Source organism: Manihot esculenta, chromosome 16, assembly GCF_001659605.2.
Source record: "Manihot esculenta cultivar AM560-2 chromosome 16, M.esculenta_v8, whole genome shotgun sequence".
In the NCBI taxonomy this organism is placed as follows: Eukaryota; Viridiplantae; Streptophyta; class Magnoliopsida; order Malpighiales; family Euphorbiaceae; genus Manihot; species Manihot esculenta.
The window spans coordinates 29,847,329-29,866,517 of NC_035176.2; the positions used below are offsets into that span (position 1 = coordinate 29,847,329).

General features: G+C 37.2%; 1 protein-coding gene and 2 non-coding genes across 6 annotated transcripts; 1 reads left to right on the forward strand and 2 right to left on the reverse strand.

Annotated features, from left to right (window-relative positions):
• Nucleotides 1-3,032: 3,032 nt before the first annotated feature.
• On the reverse strand, nt 3,033-3,105 carry TRNAA-UGC. The gene has a single exon. It is a non-coding gene; the product is annotated as a tRNA-Ala (tRNA).
• Nucleotides 3,106-4,492: 1,387 nt separating this feature from the next.
• On the reverse strand, nt 4,493-4,565 carry TRNAA-UGC. Its single transcript has one exon. It is a non-coding gene; the product is annotated as a tRNA-Ala (tRNA).
• A 2,000-nt stretch (nt 4,566-6,565) lies between these two features.
• On the forward strand, nt 6,566-8,906 carry LOC110603539 (protein SMALL AUXIN UP-REGULATED RNA 10). 4 transcript variants are annotated; one of them, XM_021741289.2, is made up of 3 exons: nt 6,566-6,945; nt 7,601-8,151; nt 8,558-8,906. In XM_021741289.2, the coding sequence occupies exons 2-3, from the start codon at nt 7,698-7,700 to the stop codon at nt 8,575-8,577; spliced, it is 474 nt and encodes a 157-aa protein (XP_021596981.1). In that variant the 5' UTR covers nt 6,566-6,945; nt 7,601-7,697; the 3' UTR covers nt 8,578-8,906. The 4 variants fall into 4 exon arrangements, with proteins under 4 accessions (XP_021596981.1, XP_021596982.1, XP_021596983.1 ...); XM_021741290.2 differs by having other exon boundaries at nt 7,641-8,151; XM_021741291.2 differs by having other exon boundaries at nt 6,566-6,913.
• Nucleotides 8,907-19,189: the final 10,283 nt, after the last annotated feature.

The window sequence follows — 19,189 nt, forward strand, 5'->3', positions numbered from 1 at the left end:
TTCAAAAAAAAAAAAAACTGCCTATATATTAATTTAAGCCTAATGTTATATGTAACAAAGTATTACTGTTTTTAATATTTGTAATAAATAAAAAATTATTAATTTTATAGATTCTGAAAATATATAATTTAAAGTTTTACACATATATTCTATATTATATATGTTATCTCTCATTTGGAGTATTAGATATCTTGATTCTGTCTCAGTGATGATAATATTATCTTTTGCGTTATCATTATTGTGAAAAAAATCTACTTTGCACATAGACGTAGCTATGAGTTAATTTCAAAGGTTTGATTTATTTTTTAAATTAAATTGAAATTAATTTAATTTAAAAAAATTGAAATTAGTTTAATTTAAAACGGTTTATATGATTTTAGTCTGTTCATATTTTTTTATTTAATTTTAAAACAGTTTCAATTTTATTTTTTTATGATTTTAATTTAAAATTTTAATTAAATCTAAATTATAATGAAGAATTTAATTTCAATTTGAAAAAAAATTTAAATAAAATATAAATAAATAAGTGTAAGTCTTAAATATTATTGAATATATATTATATCTATTTACATGATAAAAAATAAAATAATATTATATTTAAATATAAAAAATATTTTTTATAAATTAAAAATAAAAATTTTAATTTAATTATTTAATAATTTAACTTGCTTACGTATTAATTTTAAATTTCACAATTTTATAAAATAATTTATTTAAAAAAAATTTGAATTGAAATAAATTGGTTTGAAATACCATTCGAATCATTGATTTTAATTCTATTTAAAAAAAAAAATCTAACTGATCCCTTTGATCCCTTAGTCTGAGATTCTAATCCAATTCATAAACTAAAACTGATTAATCAATCCAGTCCCGAATTTAACTGATACAATATTGTTGAATTCGATTTACAGTTCAAACCAATTTGTGGCCATGTCTAAATATATATATCCTCTTTAATCAACCTATGTCTATTTGGTATTTCACAATTGGCTTCATTAATGTACTCCTTCATATTAATTAACATATTAAACTCTTTAATTAAAATTATAATATATTAATTGATCCTAAACTTAACAAAAAAATCTTAACAATTAAATATAAATTAATTATATTATTTGATAATATATAAAAATAAAATTTATTAAAATCATAAAATGGATATACGACGATTTAAAAGGGTCATATAGTTGAATCAGAAAGTAGAAAACCCTAATATATTAAGTATAAAGAATCATATCATCGATACTCTTGAATTTACCAAAACCCAGAGCAGACAGACCGACCTCTTCAAATTTCAAAAAAAAACGAGCAGACCTTTTCAAAATTCATACTACAACGATACTTTAAATGCAGATTTGGCCGATCTTAATAATCAGAAGAAACTAGCCTCCATATAAATCGGATGAACCATGTACGACCTAATAAAATTAGGGTAAGGATGTCGACCTCCCACGCATTGATCGTCTTCTTGGTACGGTATAGAGATCATAAATACACGTGCTGAAGATATGAATTGGCCAACTCCACATTTACTGTTCTGCCACTCATCATTAATGCATCGCCTAACGTACCTACACAAAAACATCCCTGCTCAGTACGATGGAGACTCGGTACCAGGAACTTTAGTTATCAGAGGTATATATCTCTTAACTTAATTCAAAAAAGGATTCTATTTTTCTCTTCTTCAAGATCAAAAACCCCTCCCTCTCTCTCTCACAGAAAGGAAAATTTTGAAATTCATTCTCCCTTTTTGGGAGCTCTCTTCTCCTCTTCTTTTCTCTTCTCTATTTTATTTTTTTTAAATATAACTTTAACATCAGAAGGTCTTCATTGAAATACCTCCAGTAAATCCCTTATTCTTTTCCATATTTTGTAGACCATTTTCTCAAGATCGGCCATTGAGAGACCTGTATGAAATGTAAAAAGCTTCCACCTCTCATCTATCTAGGTGTCCGCACTTGGCCACCTTACTGGATCTCGCTTTATCATTATTGATTGTTTGAAAATAGAAGTTTGAAATAATTCAACTTATTACTTATTTGTATTCAAAATTTTATTAATTAGGTTATAAATTTTTACACGATGATAAAATTATTATTATATAATTTTATATATTTATAAAAAAATTAGAGTATAATTAGCAAAAATTTAAATATAGTGAATAATATGTATGATTAATATTTATTTTTTTCATTAAATTATGAATAACATGATTAATTTATATTTAATTATTATATTTTTTATAAATTTAAGCGTTGCCACAGGGATGCAAATATATATTCAACCTTTCACAATTAGGACTGCATAATTCATTTTTCAAGCTATATAGTGAGTAGCCGTTTATATAATTAAATTCAGATAACAAATATTTAGATCTAAATTTAAATTTGTAACAAATTTAAAAAATAAAATTCGAATTTACTTTAATCCGTCTTATTAGGAGACGTTTAAAATTAAACAAAGATTTTTTTTTAAAAGAAAGAAAACAAACTAAATTCAAACTGAATTTTGCAATTCAATTTAATATTATAAGAGAAAAATGAAAGAGACGGGTGAATCAGGGGAGACTACGCAAAGAAGAATCAGAAGAGTTTAGGAGTTGGGACAATATTTGCGTTTATGTGAAGTTATAAGCCTCGTGGGAGGAAAAATGGGCTTGAGTATTAACTAATACGTAAAGAAAAAAAAAAGATTTTTTAATAAATTACTGACTGAATTGAATTTAGTATTATAATAAAAAAAATAAAAAGACAAGAACTCTATCTTTAGTCTCATTAGAAATTTCTCTTTGCTCGGATCAGGATTGCCCTTACGTATCTTGGTATATTTGAGAGTTTTTTTTAATAAAAATTTATGACCTATCTACATCCATTAATATAATATAATTAAATTTAAATGTAAACTTAATTATTAATATAATATAATTAAATTTCTGTATACTGACACAAACAACTGACGTTTATGAGAAGTGTAATTGTGTTTTCTCTTTTTATTTTCTCTCAGCAGGCCCTTCAGCGGTAGGCAAAAATAATTGGAGACGCGGGGTATCGAACCCCGTACCTCTCGCATGCAAAGCGAGCGCTCTACCATTTGAGCTACATCCCCGACATATTCGGAATTTCTCGATTTTAGAAAAGAAAATTATTATTTAATTTAATATATATATTATAAAAAAATTTATTAGTTAATTTAATATATATATTATAAAAAAATTTATTAGTTGATTGAAGTATATTAAAATATTTATAAATTTTTAAAAATTTTATTAGTTAATTAATCTATTAATTTTAATCATTAAATATTATAAAATAATATTTAAAATATTATAAAATAATATTTAAAATATTCTTATAATAAAAAGATTAGTTTATATATATTTTTATAAAATTAAAAAATTAATTAAAAAATTTTCTATACTATATGAATTAAATAATATGAATTTTAGTATAAATTAATAAATTTTTATTGATAAACTTATTTTTTTCACATTTTAAAATATTAAAAAATAAAATATTTTAAATAAATAAATAAATAAATTCAAATTCAAGATTTCAATTCAAGTTTAATACTAACATGTAATGTCACGTCATAAAAGTATATTTTCCTGAATTGAATTTTAAAATTATGAATTTTTTATTAAATTGTTAAAATTAAAATATTTAAATAAAATCGTCAAATAAAAAAGTAAAATTTATTATATTTTAAAAATAATTTCGTAATTATAGAATATAATAGAGTTTATAAATAAAAAAACATAAATTTTATTATTTTCAATATATTAACTATATTTCTTAAAGTAAATATTAATAACTATAGATATATTTTTATTGGATGGATGAATTATTAATTTTTAAAATATTTTAATTAACTCAATTTAATCAAAATGTAAAAAAGAAAATTAAAAAGCTAAAATTTTATGAAAACAAAATATAATATTAAACAAAGAGCCATTTTTTATCTTTCATATCCATATAAATCTTAAATTTTACATAATTTTTTTTAAACTAAAAATTAAAAATTGGAGGAGTAGGACAGGAGATCTCTCAAATTTACTCAGATATACTTACCATCAGACTAAATCTGTAAGTGCTAAATTTTATAAAATTTTAAAATTATTCATTCATATGCATTTTTATAATTACTAATTACTATAAATAAAGAAAAATATTTTTTTTAATTTTTTAATAATTAAAATTATAGGAGTAAAATATCAAATACATAATTAATTATAAATATAAATAATTATTAATTTTAATTGATCCAATTAAAACATAGAAAAATAAAAAATAATTCAAAAAAATCCAAGAAAAGGAAAAATGTAAATGTTAAATAAAGAGAGAAGGTAGGCTTTGTTCTTTACTTTTAAGTAAAAAGAAAAAGAAAACGAAATAAATCAAAAATTGTTTTTTTAATAAATTACAAACTGAATTGAATTTAGTCTAAATAATCAAACTGCGGAAAACGCATTAAATTGGGCCAAGATTTTTTAAAATGGAGATGCGGGGTATCGAACCCCGTACCTCTCGCATGCAAAGCGAGCGCTCTACTGTTTGAGCTACATCCCCTATGCCCACTTCAACAACAATTGGTACTCACTCTCACTAGACTATTCCCTTAAAGTGGGAGGTCAAGGGTTCGAGCAGTGGGGGAGGCGACCTAATTTCCAAAGGGAAATTTGGACCAAATCCACTTGGGAAAGGATGCGATGCGAGAACCCAAGGGGACAAATCCTGCCAGGAACCCGTGAGGGTAAATGGATGTTAAGAGCTGTTCACGACGCCAGTGGAAAGCCCGAGGTGGCAAGAGGGCAGGCGAGGGATAGCCCTGGGCCGTGAACGGTAACAGTGCCGGTGAGAGGGCCGGGCTGTTGATACTCACTCTCACCAGACTATTTCCTTAAAGTGGGAGGTTAAGGGTTCGAGCAGTTGGGAGGCGACCTAATTTCCAAAAGGAAATTTGGGCCAAATCCACTTGGGGAAGGATGCGATGCGAGAACCCAAGGGGACAAATTCTGCCAGGAACCCGTGAGGGTGAATGGATGTTAAGAGCTGTTCACGACGCCAGTGGAAAGCCCGAGGTGGCAAGAGGTCAGGCGAGGGATAGCCCTGAGCCGTGAACGGTAACAGTGCCGGTGAGAGGGCCGGGCTGTTACATAAAAAGGCGCCCACTTCAACAAATTTCGCCATCGTTGTAATTTAAAAAAGAATATTAAAATATTTAAGAAATTTGATTTTTATAATAAAATTTAAATTTTATCGATAATAAAATACTTTTAATATAATATTAATATTATTTATATTAAATTTTAATTTTAAAATAATATTTAAGTTCAATGTGTGATATAAAATTTTTATTTAAAATATATTAAAATACTAAATAATATAATATTTACTATTATAATTTCTAAATTTTTAAAAGAAAATAAAAGAACTCTCAATAGAATTTTAAAAATTTTATTGCAATTTTTTTTATAAAAACTCTAATTAAATGGTCTTTTATTATTTTTTTAATATATTATAAATTTATTTAATTTTCTTTGTTTCATATAATAAAATTATATAGTTTAGTTAAAAATAATTTTTTAAAAAAATAGTTATAAATATTTAAATTTAATTTATTTATAATTTTATTAATATATATAATATAGTTAATAATTATATATATATAATTAATTTTAATAATTTATATTCCATTACTATAAAATTTATTAATGTGTTATTAAGAAAATCTATTAATATGGAGAGTGTATATGCATAATATATTTAAATAAACGAATTAGAGTTTATTAATTAAATTAGTTAAATTATATCATTATAAATTTTTAATAATTAATTAATGACTAAAATATATAATAATTTAATATTATTTTTTATATATAGTTAATAATAATTATAAATATATATATATGAGTAGTGTCTATAATTTATTTAGATAAAATAAATTATAATGGAATAACTAAATTAACTAAATAAAATAAAAAGAAATATTTAATAATTAAATAATATTATAATTATATGTGTAATTTTATTTTAATTATATGATATATAAAACTTATTATTGAATTATATATTAAAATTATAATATTACTATAAATTATTTAAAAATATATATATAAAATTAATTTTTCACTATAATTTTGATTTCATGTGATTTTTGATAAAAATAAATAACTAAATAAATTTGATCAATTCAGTTATTCTATCATCATTTCTTTTTTAATTTTAGTTAAATATAATTTTTTAATTCGATTTGAAATTAAAAATAATGTACAACACTAACTAAAATTAAAAAAACAATTAACTATAGATTTTTTAAAAATTTAAAAATATTTTAATATATTTTTTTATTAATTAAAAAATCAACTAATTTTTCATATTATAAAAATTAAATAATAAATTTTCTATAATAAACTATTTGTTTCCCTCTCCAATTAATCTTTAAAACGAGAAAAACATTTTTCATACATAAAAGCCGACTACAACATATAGATATTTTTTACCATAATATTTCGGAATAAATAAATAGATAGACTGAAATCCAAGATTTCTAACAATCAACGGTGGATCTCAACTCTCGGTTTCCATGTAAGTAATACTAATTAGTAATTACCACTAATTTCTATCTGCTCGCATATTCAGCGATCGCAATATCCATTGCATTACAATCCGCTAGCACAAGCAAACAAAGAACGGACTCGCCGAAACCGCCGGTGCAGCCAATAATTTATTGCGAGCTTCATTGAGGTTATAAAACAATCACCTGTTGAGCTTTTTGATTCTACAGAAAGGAAAGATATAGTTTCTCTTGTAAATTTTGATTTCTCTCGCTCAAGGGAGCTCGCTTGCTCTGTTCTTTCCCCTGCCCCTCTCCATTCTTCCGAAGCTACAATGGCGTTTTTACTTTGCCTTTGCAGGTGTTGATTCCCGCCTCATTCTCAATTTTTAGGTACTTATTCATGGCAAGTTAATTGATGCATTTTTAAATAACTTTTAGGAATTTTGATATGTTATGATATGTTTCTTCATTGTGATGTTCATTTCACCAACTTTTAAGGTGATCCGTTTTATGTTCGTTTTCTTCTCTGTTAATTACGGTAGTTGAAAATTTGATATCCTCGTTCATTTATGGTAGATCTTAATTTCATGCTTAATTGCCTATGGCCACACATGGTGTTGGTTGTTAATTGATGCTTCTAGCATTGGCTAGCCAATGATACACCTTGAGGGTATTGTAACTTTTATGATCCTGTGACTTGTTTTTTGGGGAAGAAAATGTTTTTTTGGATTGAATACATTGGATTTTGTAACAAGAAAAACTAGCCATGAGGAAGTTTGGGTATTTTCAATTTGTATTTGAAACAGATCAACAGTAATTTTAAATATCCATTTCCATTCTCTGGCCTTCCTAACAGCTTTTTGAAATTGGGGGCAACAATGGAAAGATGTCTATTGTCCATAGAATTAGCGTTGAGATTATCATATAATTTTGGTAACTTAGAATGACAGAAAGTTGAAAGAATACCAAATCTGAATTGTTTTTACTCATTCATGACTTCTTTTGTTTTTTATCTTCATTGTTCACTTTATGCACCTCAATATAGTGGAAGAGGATCTGATGAGACTTTGCATGTCTGGAATCAGAAGTCCTGAATTCGGTTCTGGGGTTTTTTTTCCACTGTTGCGGTAAAAACTTTAGCAATGGATGACAATGGTGGCAGCAAGTTGACGGGACTTCGGCAGATTGTTAGGCTAAAAGAATTTATCCACAAGTGGCAATCTGTTGCAATTGGCTCGAAGGTAACGAGTCCCCAGGAGAGCAATACACCTGGTGGCATTCCCCCTGTGATTAATAGAAGGCTACTGAGCATTAAGAATTGTGATTCAGACGACGAAAGCTGCCACAGCCCTGGATCGCCACCCGATGTTCCCAAAGGGTATCTGGCGGTTTATGTTGGGCCAGAGCTTCGGAGGTTTATTATCCCCACTAGCTACTTGAGCCATTCTCTGTTCAAGGTTTTGCTACAAAAGGCTGAAGAGGAGTTTGGGTTTGATCATAGTGGCGGGCTCACAATCCCATGCGAGATTGAGACTTTTAAGTTTCTCTTGAAATGCATGGAGCACCATCCTAAAGATCACCAACATGACAGCACTGGTAAGCTCTATTTGTTTTCTTTAATCATTTTTATTTCTGCAAGGGTGTTTCTGAAGATTAGCAGTTACTGATAACATGCTAAATATTTGTGTAGACCTGTTGTACTATGAATTTAAGTTATTTTCAAGATACAAATAAATGGATCTCAGCATAAAAGAAAAATAGATGAACCCATTTCAATATTTATTGAGTTCATAACATATCCACTAACTAATCTGCTTCAAAAGTTTTCTCAATTTCCTGAATGATAATTATGTTGTCTTATTTTGGAGTTTAAAAACTATTCAATATTCTTTTAGATCCCCATTTTAAAATGGAAAATTCATCATTGCATTCAAATGATAAGACATTCTTTGTTCATTAGTTCTGCCAGTATTGTTTAAGCTTGCGTTGGGTGATTTTGCAGGTGAAGTCATTAACCACTGAAGAATAATAAGGCTGGTTCTGTAGTGGTCGAGATTTTAGGGCTGATTATAGATGTTAAAGCTGGTTCTCCTTGTATGCAGATATATTTTCTTTTTCTTTTTCAGTGACAAAAATAGGAAACTCTAGTTAGATTTAAGGTTCAACATCTATTACTTTTGTTGGGATGTGGCCTACATCTGATGCTTCATCGAGTATGAAACAGATGTGTTGTTCAGGAAAATTATATCAAATAATATTTTGTAATATATTTTCAGAAGATCTGAACTTTGAAGAGAACATTTCATGATCTTACAACAGTGGTACTTGAGACGTGTTCTTGTTTTATTTCATTAGTTTTTATTTCCTTTTTAATATACAGCGGAAAGAATAATGACATGTTCCTTTATCAAAGCGGTGCTATATATCATGTGATGGTGAGCTGTGTCGAGGGATTAGTGGAATTTAAAGTATTTAGACGAAATCCTTCCACGTGATATTATTAATTAAATAATGCAGAATTATATTAGATTATAATGAAAAGCATATTACTTGCTGGTTCATCTATCAATCCCTTTACGAAATTATATATAGTTATATTACGAATTTATAAAATTATATATATTTATACTACAAATTTATAAAAATACGAAATAAAAAAAATTACCCATGATGCATGGATATTATTCAACCTTATACATTAATCAATATATTTTTTAAAAATTAATTATTTAATTTTTATAATTTTTAAAAAAAATTAATAAATTAATTTTACCACAAAAAATATAGTAAACTATCATATTGTATCTTTTTTAGACCTATTGACTTAAAAAAATGAAATGTTTTATGTTTTGGAGATTTTATTTAATTCTTTTAATTTAAAAATTTTAGAAAACTTTATTTAAAGTTAAAATAAATTTTTTTTGGAAGTATGTCAAAATTTAGTTGATGATCTGAGATCCAATAGAATAGGGTTTTACAAGGGTTTTGGTATTGAAAAATAAACTTAAACTTTCTGGGGACGGGGTTCCCCTTTTATCCATTTCGCTATGCTTGCTGGTGACGTGTAAAGGCCTTTCCATGATTGGGACATGCGTCTCTGACATACAGATTCGGGTGTACGAGGGTATCAGCAGCCTGCTCCATGCGTAACGGCCTCTGATTCTCCTCGTGCGTACGTTCGAGCGGATCTGCTAGGCTGTCTTAGTATGGCTCTGGATACTGGGCTGGGCCGAGAATCGGGCCGGACGCTGAGTCTGAGAGGAGAGGGCCTGCTAGTCACGGACTGGGCCGATCTAAGTGAAGAAGCTTGGTTGAACCCGGCCTTGAAGGTGGCACGAACCAGGCTTGTCTCGTGTATCAGGTGTGTGGGCCTCTGCAAGATGGGCTTTTGGCTATGATCAAGGCCCTGGGCCAGGATGGAGAAATCCAGCGGTCATCAATTGCCCCTTCACCTTCTCGGTAGTTATTGCTCCTACTGCCGAGGGGGTGAATATCAAGAACCATTATGACCGCGCCTGTTCGTGTTCAGGTGCCTTAATAACATCCTTTCATCTTTCTGTCGTTGTGCAGTTTCCGAATCCTATCTGCTCTTTCCCTTTTCTGGCTTTTCTCCATTCTTCGTGTTCTTTGCTGTCTTTGTTTTCCTGTCATCATTATCTGGACATGTCCTTTATTTCCTTTTCCATGACTATCTTTTAAAATTCTGACACCGTTAACTTAGAGTCTAGCATAGCTCTGCTCCGTGCTAAGGCCTCAGGCTCCGGGTATATATCAACGCTAACTTTTCTTTATTCTCAAATCCTCTGCTGGAACAAGAGGTTCTTCCTTTCCGTTTCTCTGTTTGCTTTTTTCCTCCAGCGAGATTGTTCAGATGGTTCTGTTTTATCTGCAAAGGATCCATTTGACGCCTTCTTCAAACCGAATGAGGTGAGCTTGAGTTTGCATTGCTTTGTTGCCCCAGAGGTTAATCTTGCTTTTATCATCTTGATGGAGAATTGTTTCTGACTTGTCTCTGTTTTGAAACTTTTTGCAGTACCTGAGATAAGAATGGGTCAGTTCAAAATTCTTGAAAATTTGATGTTACCTCTAAGGAGTCTGGACGGTGCTTTGGAGATCCTGCTGGTAGGACGGCCGATGGGTGGGGCTATTCGGCAAGCTACTGAGACTGTTTTACCCAGGTCGTCTGGCCGGCCTCCTCCTCAGTTTGCTGTCCGAGCTCCAAGGAGGTTCTGGGCTGATGAGAAGGCGGCTGAGACAGCAGGGCATACCGAGTCTTTAAAAGCAGAGCTGTCTCAGACCCGTGAGGTTCTCAAAGTGTCTGATGAGAGGGCAACTGCCTTGGAGGTTCGCTGCGAAGGAGTTTTGAAGCAGCTGTCCTCTATGACGGAGGCCCTTAGCGAAAGGGATGAGGTCGTGAGGCAAAAAGCTGAGGTCCAGCAACAATATGAGGCCTTAAAGGCTGATTTTGAAGAGCTTCAAGCTCAGCTGAAGGAAGTGAAGGCTCAGGAGGAAATGGCTCTAGCTCGGGTGAAGGTCCTTGAGCAGGAGTTGAGCACGAGCTCTGATCGCATCAGAGACCTGGCTTCATCGACTGAGGAATTCAACCTTCGCCACCAGCAACTCAACCATGAAGTCAAGACCTTAGAGCGCAAGTGTTCAGCCCTGCTTGGGGTAGTAAAGCATGTTAAAGATAAGGCTCAGCTAGTGCGCGAACAATGTATTGCGGAGTATCAAGAGTCTGACGAGCTGAAAAAGAAGATCGAGCAGGCCTGTGAGGCTGATCTTCAGGACTACAAAGACTCTTCTGAGTTTAAGGAATTTGTAGCTGAGGCCTGTGAGGAACATCTCGATGAATATAAAGCTTCTGGTGAAATGAAATCGGCTATTCTTAAGAAAGCCTTCCGTATGTATGTGACCGGCTACAATCGCGGCTTAAGAGAAGCCAGACACGCTCCTGATACTCCTTTGGCCAAGCTTCGCAGGTACGAAGAGGACTCAGATGGCGAGCCAGTGCTGTATGGGGAGGATGATTTCCCTATGCCCCGAGGAGATTGCCGGAGGAACATATGCCAGCCAGCTGAGTCTTCTTCAGAGGGATCCGAGCTAGAGGGGGAGGACGTGGAAGTCCTTGAGTCAGGGAAGGATGACCTTAATCCTGAGAAGGAGGATCTCCACCTTGAGTCAGAGATAGCTCCTGTTGTAAACGTTGAGGGCTCTGATCCAAGGGATTCCGAGCTTCCTTCAGATGTGACTGCAAGTAGAAATAATGTAGGCGAGGATGTCCTTACTGATGTAAGTCCTTTAAGGACTATTTATCCCCCCACCTCGTCAGACGGATAATTTGTAATAGTTATTTGTAATGAAATATCAATTTTTTTTTTCTCAAAGTACCCTATCTTTTTTCTCATATTTGTACACTATGTTCTCATTCATAAGCTCTGGATTGCTCTTGAGTTGCAAGCTTAGTTTTTAGCTAATAGTCTGAGAGATCAAATCTCATACCTTTTAATGGCGACTAGCATGTCTGTTTTTTGCTTTTAGCCTTTCCTTCTTGGTTGTGAATTTGGATGTCTGTTTCCGATAAACTGATTTTGGAGTACAGCCTTTTCCTCCTTCATTTATCCTCTTACAGGTTTCTTCGTTTATGAGCCTTTGGGAAGAGGGAGCCCGGCCTTTTGTTTTGGCCTTCATACCTTGGGCTTTTGAGGATGCAAGTTTATCCGAGCTGGGAGCTCGACCGTGAGCTTAATATAGGTCTATCCGAGCTGGGAGCTCGGCATTTTGCCCGATGGCCAATCTTTTAGCGTTAGTGTCTGTTTCGAGGTCGGTGCTTCTTGGCTATTGTGCCCCGAACCTCTTCAGGAGGTCGGAACCTGATTTTGCCTTGGTAGCTCTGGGCTCCTCTTTTTTGTGAGGTCGGAACTGTGTGTTAAGTTGTCCCTGCATATGTTATGGGAAATTTTCATTTTGGGAGGCTCTTAAGTCCTTCTCCGACCATTTTTGTTTTCAGAGGATCTTTATGAGACCCTGGTTGTTTTTGTTCCGGGGTGACCTCGGGGCCCCGCCGGCAGTTTTTTGTTTTGTTTTCCCGGGAGTTCTAGGGGATCCCGGTCTTCATGCTCCGGGAGGCATCTTTAAGACCCTCGCCGGCCGTTCCAGGGTGACCTCGGGGCCCCGCCGGCAGTTTTTGGTTTGTTTTCCCGGGAGTTTTAGGGGATCCCGGTCTTCATGCTCCGGGAGGCATCTTTAAGATCCTCACCGGCCGTTCCAGGGTGACCTCGGGGCCCCGCCGGCAGTTTTTGGTTTGTTTTCCCGGGAGTTCTAGGGGATCCCGGTCTTCATGCTCCGGGAGGCATCTTTAAGATCCTCACCGGCCGTTCCGGGGTGACCTCGGGGCCCGCCGGCAGTTTTTGGTTTGTTTTCCCGGGAGTTCTAGGGGATCCCGGTCTTCATGCTCCGGGAGGCATCTTTAAGATCCTCACCGGCCGTTCCGGGGTGACCTCGGGGCCCTGCCGGCAGTTTTTGGTTTGTTTTCCCGGGAGTTCTAGGGGATCCCGGTCTTCATGCTCCGGGAGGCATCTTTAAGATCCTCACCGGCCGTTCCGGGGTGACCTCGGGGCCCCGCCGGCAGTTTTTTGTGCCTTCTTGAGGTTTTTGCACAAGATTCAGGCTCATTGGCCTTACTGTCGCTTCGTCATCTCAGCTGGTTTTTGTGCCTAACTGAGGTCTTGTTTCAAGGGATCTTTCTGAGCCCTGTTCTTTCTTTTTCATGGAGGAATATTATTCTTTTTCATGGAGGAATATTATTCTTAAAGATAATTCATATTTGTATAAATAATTTTTATTTACTCATATTCGTCAAAATACAACGTCTTTCTTTACAAATATTTCAAGGGAAATACCTTTTTAGGTGTTGGATGTTCCAAGCGTGGGGCTCGGGGTTTCCTTGCATATCTTCGATTCGGTATACCCTTGGCTTGACCACTTTTGTCACCTTGAAAGGACCTTCCCAGGTCGGTGCTAACTTGCCCGCGGCCACTCTTTTTCCTGTAGCTTCCAGGTTTCTTAAGGTCAGGTCTCCCACTTTTAAGCTTCTTTCTCTGACCTTTTGGTTGTAATATCTTGCTGCTCGTTGTTGATAAGCGGCAGTTCGGACTTGGGCTTCTTCCCTGACTTCCTCAAGAGCATCTAGGTTGCTTCTTAACTTATCCTCATTGGTATTTTCACTAACGAATTGGACTCGATGAGTGGGGATCTGCAATTCAACTGGGACTACGGCTTCTGTGCCATAAGCAAGTGCAAACGGTGTTTCTTTAGTGGGCGCTCTGGGAGTGGTTCGGAGTGCCCATAGTATGCTATTGAGTTCTTCTGCCCAATTCTCCTTTGCGCCATCCAGCCGTTTCTTTAATCCTTGAAGGATAGCTCTATTAGTCACTTCTGTTTGGCCATTAGTCTGAGGATGAGCCACGGAGGAGAACTTATGCCATATGCCCATGTTCGTCGTGAAGGCTTTGAAAATGCTGCAGTTAAATTGTCTGCCGTTATCTGAGATAAGTACTCTAAGTATGCCAAATCTGCAGATGATATGCCCCCATACGAAATCTATCATCTTGCGAGCTGTGATTGTGGCTATTGCTTCTGCCTCTGGCCATTTCGAGAAGTATTCCACAGCCACCACTACAAATTTCCTTTGCCCCGTAGTCTTGGGGAAAGGTCCCAGGATGTCGATTCCCCATTGTGAGAAAGGCCATGGACTGGATATGCTTGCTTGAGGAGTGGCGGGGGTTCTGATGGCATTAGCAAATCGCTGACATACGTCGCACCTCCGGACAAACTCTTCTGCTTCTTTTTTAACAGTGGGCCAGTAGTACCCTTGCCTGAATATTTTGTTGGCTAATGTCCCTGCTCCCTCGTGAGCCCCACATAGGCCTCTATGTATTTCCTCCATTACCTTTGCAGCTTCTTCCGGACTCACACACCGGAGCCATGGGCTGGACTTCCCTTTTCTGTATAAGGTTCCCCTTATTGCTTGGTAGTTGGCAGCACGAGCTGCTATCTTTCTGGCTTCATCTTTATCTTCGGGGAGCTCACCCTCCTCCAAGTATCTCAGGTATGGGGTCATCCAAGTTGGGCTCTGTTCTACCTGTAGTACCGTGTTTGTCTTTTTAAAAGCAGGTGTGCGGACATGCTGTATATATACTTCGTCGGGAAGCTGTTCTAACTCCTCTTTGGTCAATTGACTAAGCAGGTCTGCTTCCTCATTTTCATCCCGAGGTATTCTTTGAAATCTGACGATAACTCCCCGACCCGTGAGCTCGGCTTCTATAGTTTTTACTTTATCAAGATAGTTTTGCATGATGGGGTCCCTAGCCTGATATACTCCCGTCACCTGGTTGATCACCAACTGAGAGTCGCTATTCACCTCGAGGTCTGTTACCCCGACCTCCGAAGCTACCAACATTCCATTTACCAGGGCTTCATATTCGGCCATGTTGTTAGAGGCCGTGAATTCTAGACGCAAGGCATAACATACTTTAAAACCTTCTGGCCCCTTGAGCATTATCCCAGCGCCACTACCCTCAGCACCTGATGCTCCGTCTACATACAGCTTTCAGCTAAATTCTTGGGGGGGCTCTCTCTCTTCCTCCGTTCTTGATAACTCTGAGGATGATCCTCCTTTCTCCTCATTGAATGCGCATTCTGCTATGAAGTCAGCCAGAGCTTGGGATTTTATAGCTGTTCGAGGTCGGTACTCTAGACAGTAAGGGCTAATCTCTATCGACCATGCCAACATCCGCCCTGAAGTTTCCGGCCTATGTAGAAATTTCTTTAAGGGTTGGTCTGTCATCACGACTCCTTGGTGGCCTTCTAGATAAACTCTGAATTTCCGGACTGCTAGCAATAAGGCGTAAGCCAATTTTTCAATGTTCGAATATCTGACCTCAGTGTCTCTGAGTACCTTGCTAACGTAGAAAACAGGCTTCTGTTCTTCTTCTTCCACCCTTACTAGCACTGCGCTGATTGCTTGTTCTGAGGCCGCCAGATATATCAGAAGTTCTTCTCCTTTTATGGGACTGCTGAGCACGTGAGGCGAGCTAAGATACTTCTTAAGCTCTATGAAGGCCTTTTGGCAATCTTCTGTCCATTCGAAATTCGGTACTTTTCTCAACTTTTTGAAGAATGGCAAGCACTTCTCTGCCGACCTCGACATGAATCGGTTAAGCGCTACTACTCTCCCGGTTAGTCTCTGAACATCTCTTACACAGGTCGGTTCTGGCATATTCAGTATGGCTTCCACTTTCTCCGGATTAGGCTCAATGCCTTTACCGCTCACCATGTACCCCAAAAATTTTCCTCCCCTAATGAAAAAGGCACATTTTGCTGGGTTCAACTTCATTCTGTATTGATCTAACACTCCAAATACCTCCCTCAGATCTGCTATGTGTTGTTGGAAAGTGGAACTTTTGACCACCATATCGTCTACATACACTTCCAGATTTCTACCGATCTGGTTTTTGAAGATTTTATTCATCAACCTCTGATACGTTGCCCCGGCATTTCTCAATCCAAAGGGCATAGCCCTATAACAATAAGTTCCATCTTCAGTTATAAATGAGGTCTTTTCCTCATCCGACCTTTCCATTGGGATTTGATGATAACCCGACATAGCATCCAAAGAAGACATATAATCAAAACCGGCCGTTGAGTCGACCATTTTATTAATATCGGGTAAGGGATAACAATCTTTAGGGCAGGCCTTATTTAGGTCGGTAAAATCTATACACATCCTGTATTTGCCATTGGCTTTTTTGACTAATACAGGATTTGCCAACCACTGTGGGTACATGACTTCCCTAATAAAGCCTACCTCTTCTAGCTTCTGCACTTCTTCTCGGGTGGCTTGCTGCTTCTCTTTTCCCACTACTCTCTTCTTTTGCTTTACTGGTCTGGCCTCGGGGAGGACATTCAATCGGTGTGTCATCACTTTGGGGTCAATTCCCGGCATGTCTGAAGGCTTCCATGCGAAGGTCGGCGCGTGACTTCGGATCAGGGCCATGACTTCACCTTTTTGTTCTCTGGTGAGGCTGGCATTAAGACTGAAGACCTTGTTTGCATCTGCTTCTGATAAGGGAAAGTTTTCTAACTCTCCAACTGGCTCTGTCCGGGCTTCTTTTGTTTCATCTCTGACCTCCAGAACTTCCGAGTCGAGTCCTTCTCCAGCTGAGCTCGGCTCTGTTACTGTGGCCAAGTATACCGCCCTTGCTTCTTCCTGGCTGCCCCGGACCATTCCCACTCCTTCTTCCGTTGGGAACTTGAGTGCCAAATACCTGATGCTAGTGACAGCTTCAAAGTCAAACAACGCCGGTCTCCCCAAAATCGCATTGTAGCTTAGTGGGAGTTTGACCACCAAAAACACCTCATGATGGGTGCGAGCTCTGGGTGCTTCTCCCAAGGTAAGAGCCAGCTTCACCTTTCCCTCTACAAGTACCGGTGCTCCTCCGATCCCCTTGATTGGTGACTGGTCCCGAACCAGCTGTTCCTCTGGAATTCCCATCTGCTGAAACACTCGGTATGGTAGCAAGTTGACTTTACTCCCATCATCCACTAAGACCTTCTTTACCCGATAATTATGAATGACGGCTTCAATGACAAGCGCGTCATCATGGGGCATCTGAATACCCTGAGCATCTTCTGAGGAGAAAGTGATGATCATGGGAGAGTGGTCAACGATTTGCATGACTTCACTATTGCTGGTCTCTCCTTCCCGGTTTCTCTTCTTTCCTCGACGGCTCATCCGTCCTCCCGTTCCTCCAACAATCATGTGGATGGTCCCACTGGACCCATCATTCACTGGTCCAGGTCCTATTCTCCTAGGCGTCTGAGTTGTCGGACTAGACTGAGGCCTCTGTCCCTCTGGTTTCTTCACAAAATTTTTGAGGTGCCCCCTTTTTATTAGCCTCTCAATCTCCGCGATTAACTGAAAACAGTTATTCGTATCGTGCCCATGGCTCTGGTGGTACTGACAATACTTGTCAGGATTTCTTTGATCTGCTTCCGACTTCATGGGTTTGGGCCACTGGAGGAACTCCTTATCCTGGACTGCCATGAGCACTTCGGCTCTGGAAGCGTTAAGGGGGGTTGGTTTCTCGGGAACCCAAGGAGGGAGCACTCTTGGTTCAAAAGCCCGAGGAGGAGGTGGAGGCCTTTGATCCCTTCTCTCCCAGGCCTGTTTGTACGGCTCAGGCCTCTTTCCATGTTTCTTCTCATGTCTCTCCGGCCTTCTCTCTTCTGGGGCTTTTTCTTTTCCGGCCATCCCTTTAGCAAATCTACTCGTCACCAAGGCGTCATCCTGCTTTATATACTTCTCCGCCCTCTTCATCAACTCAGCCAGTGAGGTCGGAGGTTTCCTGCTCAAAGAACCAAAGAACTCGGTAGAGGTTGTTCCCTTTTGCATGGCCTCCACCGCCCTTCCTTCATCCAGCTCGGGAATCTGCAGGGCCTCCGTATTGAAGCGGGCGACATACTCTCTGAGTGATTCACCTTCTTTCTGTTTCACTGTTTCTAGATAGCTCGTCTTCCTATCAGCTGGCACCCCAGCTATGAACCGGCTGATGAAGCGGGTGGCAAGATCTCCAAAACTTCTAATGCTTCCGGCCTTCAGGCTGTTGAACCACGCCCGCGCCGGTCCCGAGAGCGTTGTTGGGAACACCTTACACATTAAGGCATCTGACAGGGTTTGCAACTCCATAAAGGTCTTATAGTTCATGACATGCTCTCTCGGGTTACCAGCTCCATTATAGGCCGCCATTGGCGGCATCATAAACTTATTGGGAACGGTCTCCTGCTGCACTATCTTTGAGAAAGGAGAAGAGGTGGGCAAAGAGGTTTGGCTCTGATCTTTCTTACCTAGCTCGGCTAAGAGCTGCTCTTTCAACCTTTTCAGCTTTTGGTTCATTTTCTCATCTTCCGGGCTGGATCCTTTGCCCCAGCTGTATTCCTCCTCCTCTGTTTCAGTTCTCGTTTCCCTGGTTGTTCCGACAGAATATTTGTCCGCCTCCTCATTTTCTATCAACTCTCTTGCCCTTCTCCCATGGATTCGGGCCTCCGGTTCTTCCTCTTCCCCGGCATCATGGCTGTTAGTTTGGAGGCGGTCAGAGGTAGGTCGGGGTTCATTGGTTCTGGGTTCCTCCACTACTGGGAGTGCATTTACTGGGGTGCTAAGGCCTCTCTGTTGCATTATCTGCCCCAACCAGTGAGCAGTAGTCTGTAGCTGGAGAGCCATAGTTTGAATGTCCTGGTTAGACAGAGTCATGGTGGGAGTATTCCCTGCCAAGCTTGGCGAGGGATTAAGAGGAATAGGCGTTTGGTTATTCAACGTTGTAGGGCTAGAGAAGGAGAACTGTTGCCCATCTTGGGCAGAGCTCAGGTCATTTGGAATGTTAAGGTTACTTTCTTGGTGGTTTGCCATCGTGGATCTCAGTGGGTTTTGAAAGTGAAAACTCCGGTGATGAAAAGATCTCCTTCGATTCCCACAGACGGCGCCAATTGATGATCTGAGATCCAATAGAATAGGGTTTTACAAGGGTTTTGGTATTGAAAAATAAACTTAAACTTTCTGGGGAGGGGGTTCCCC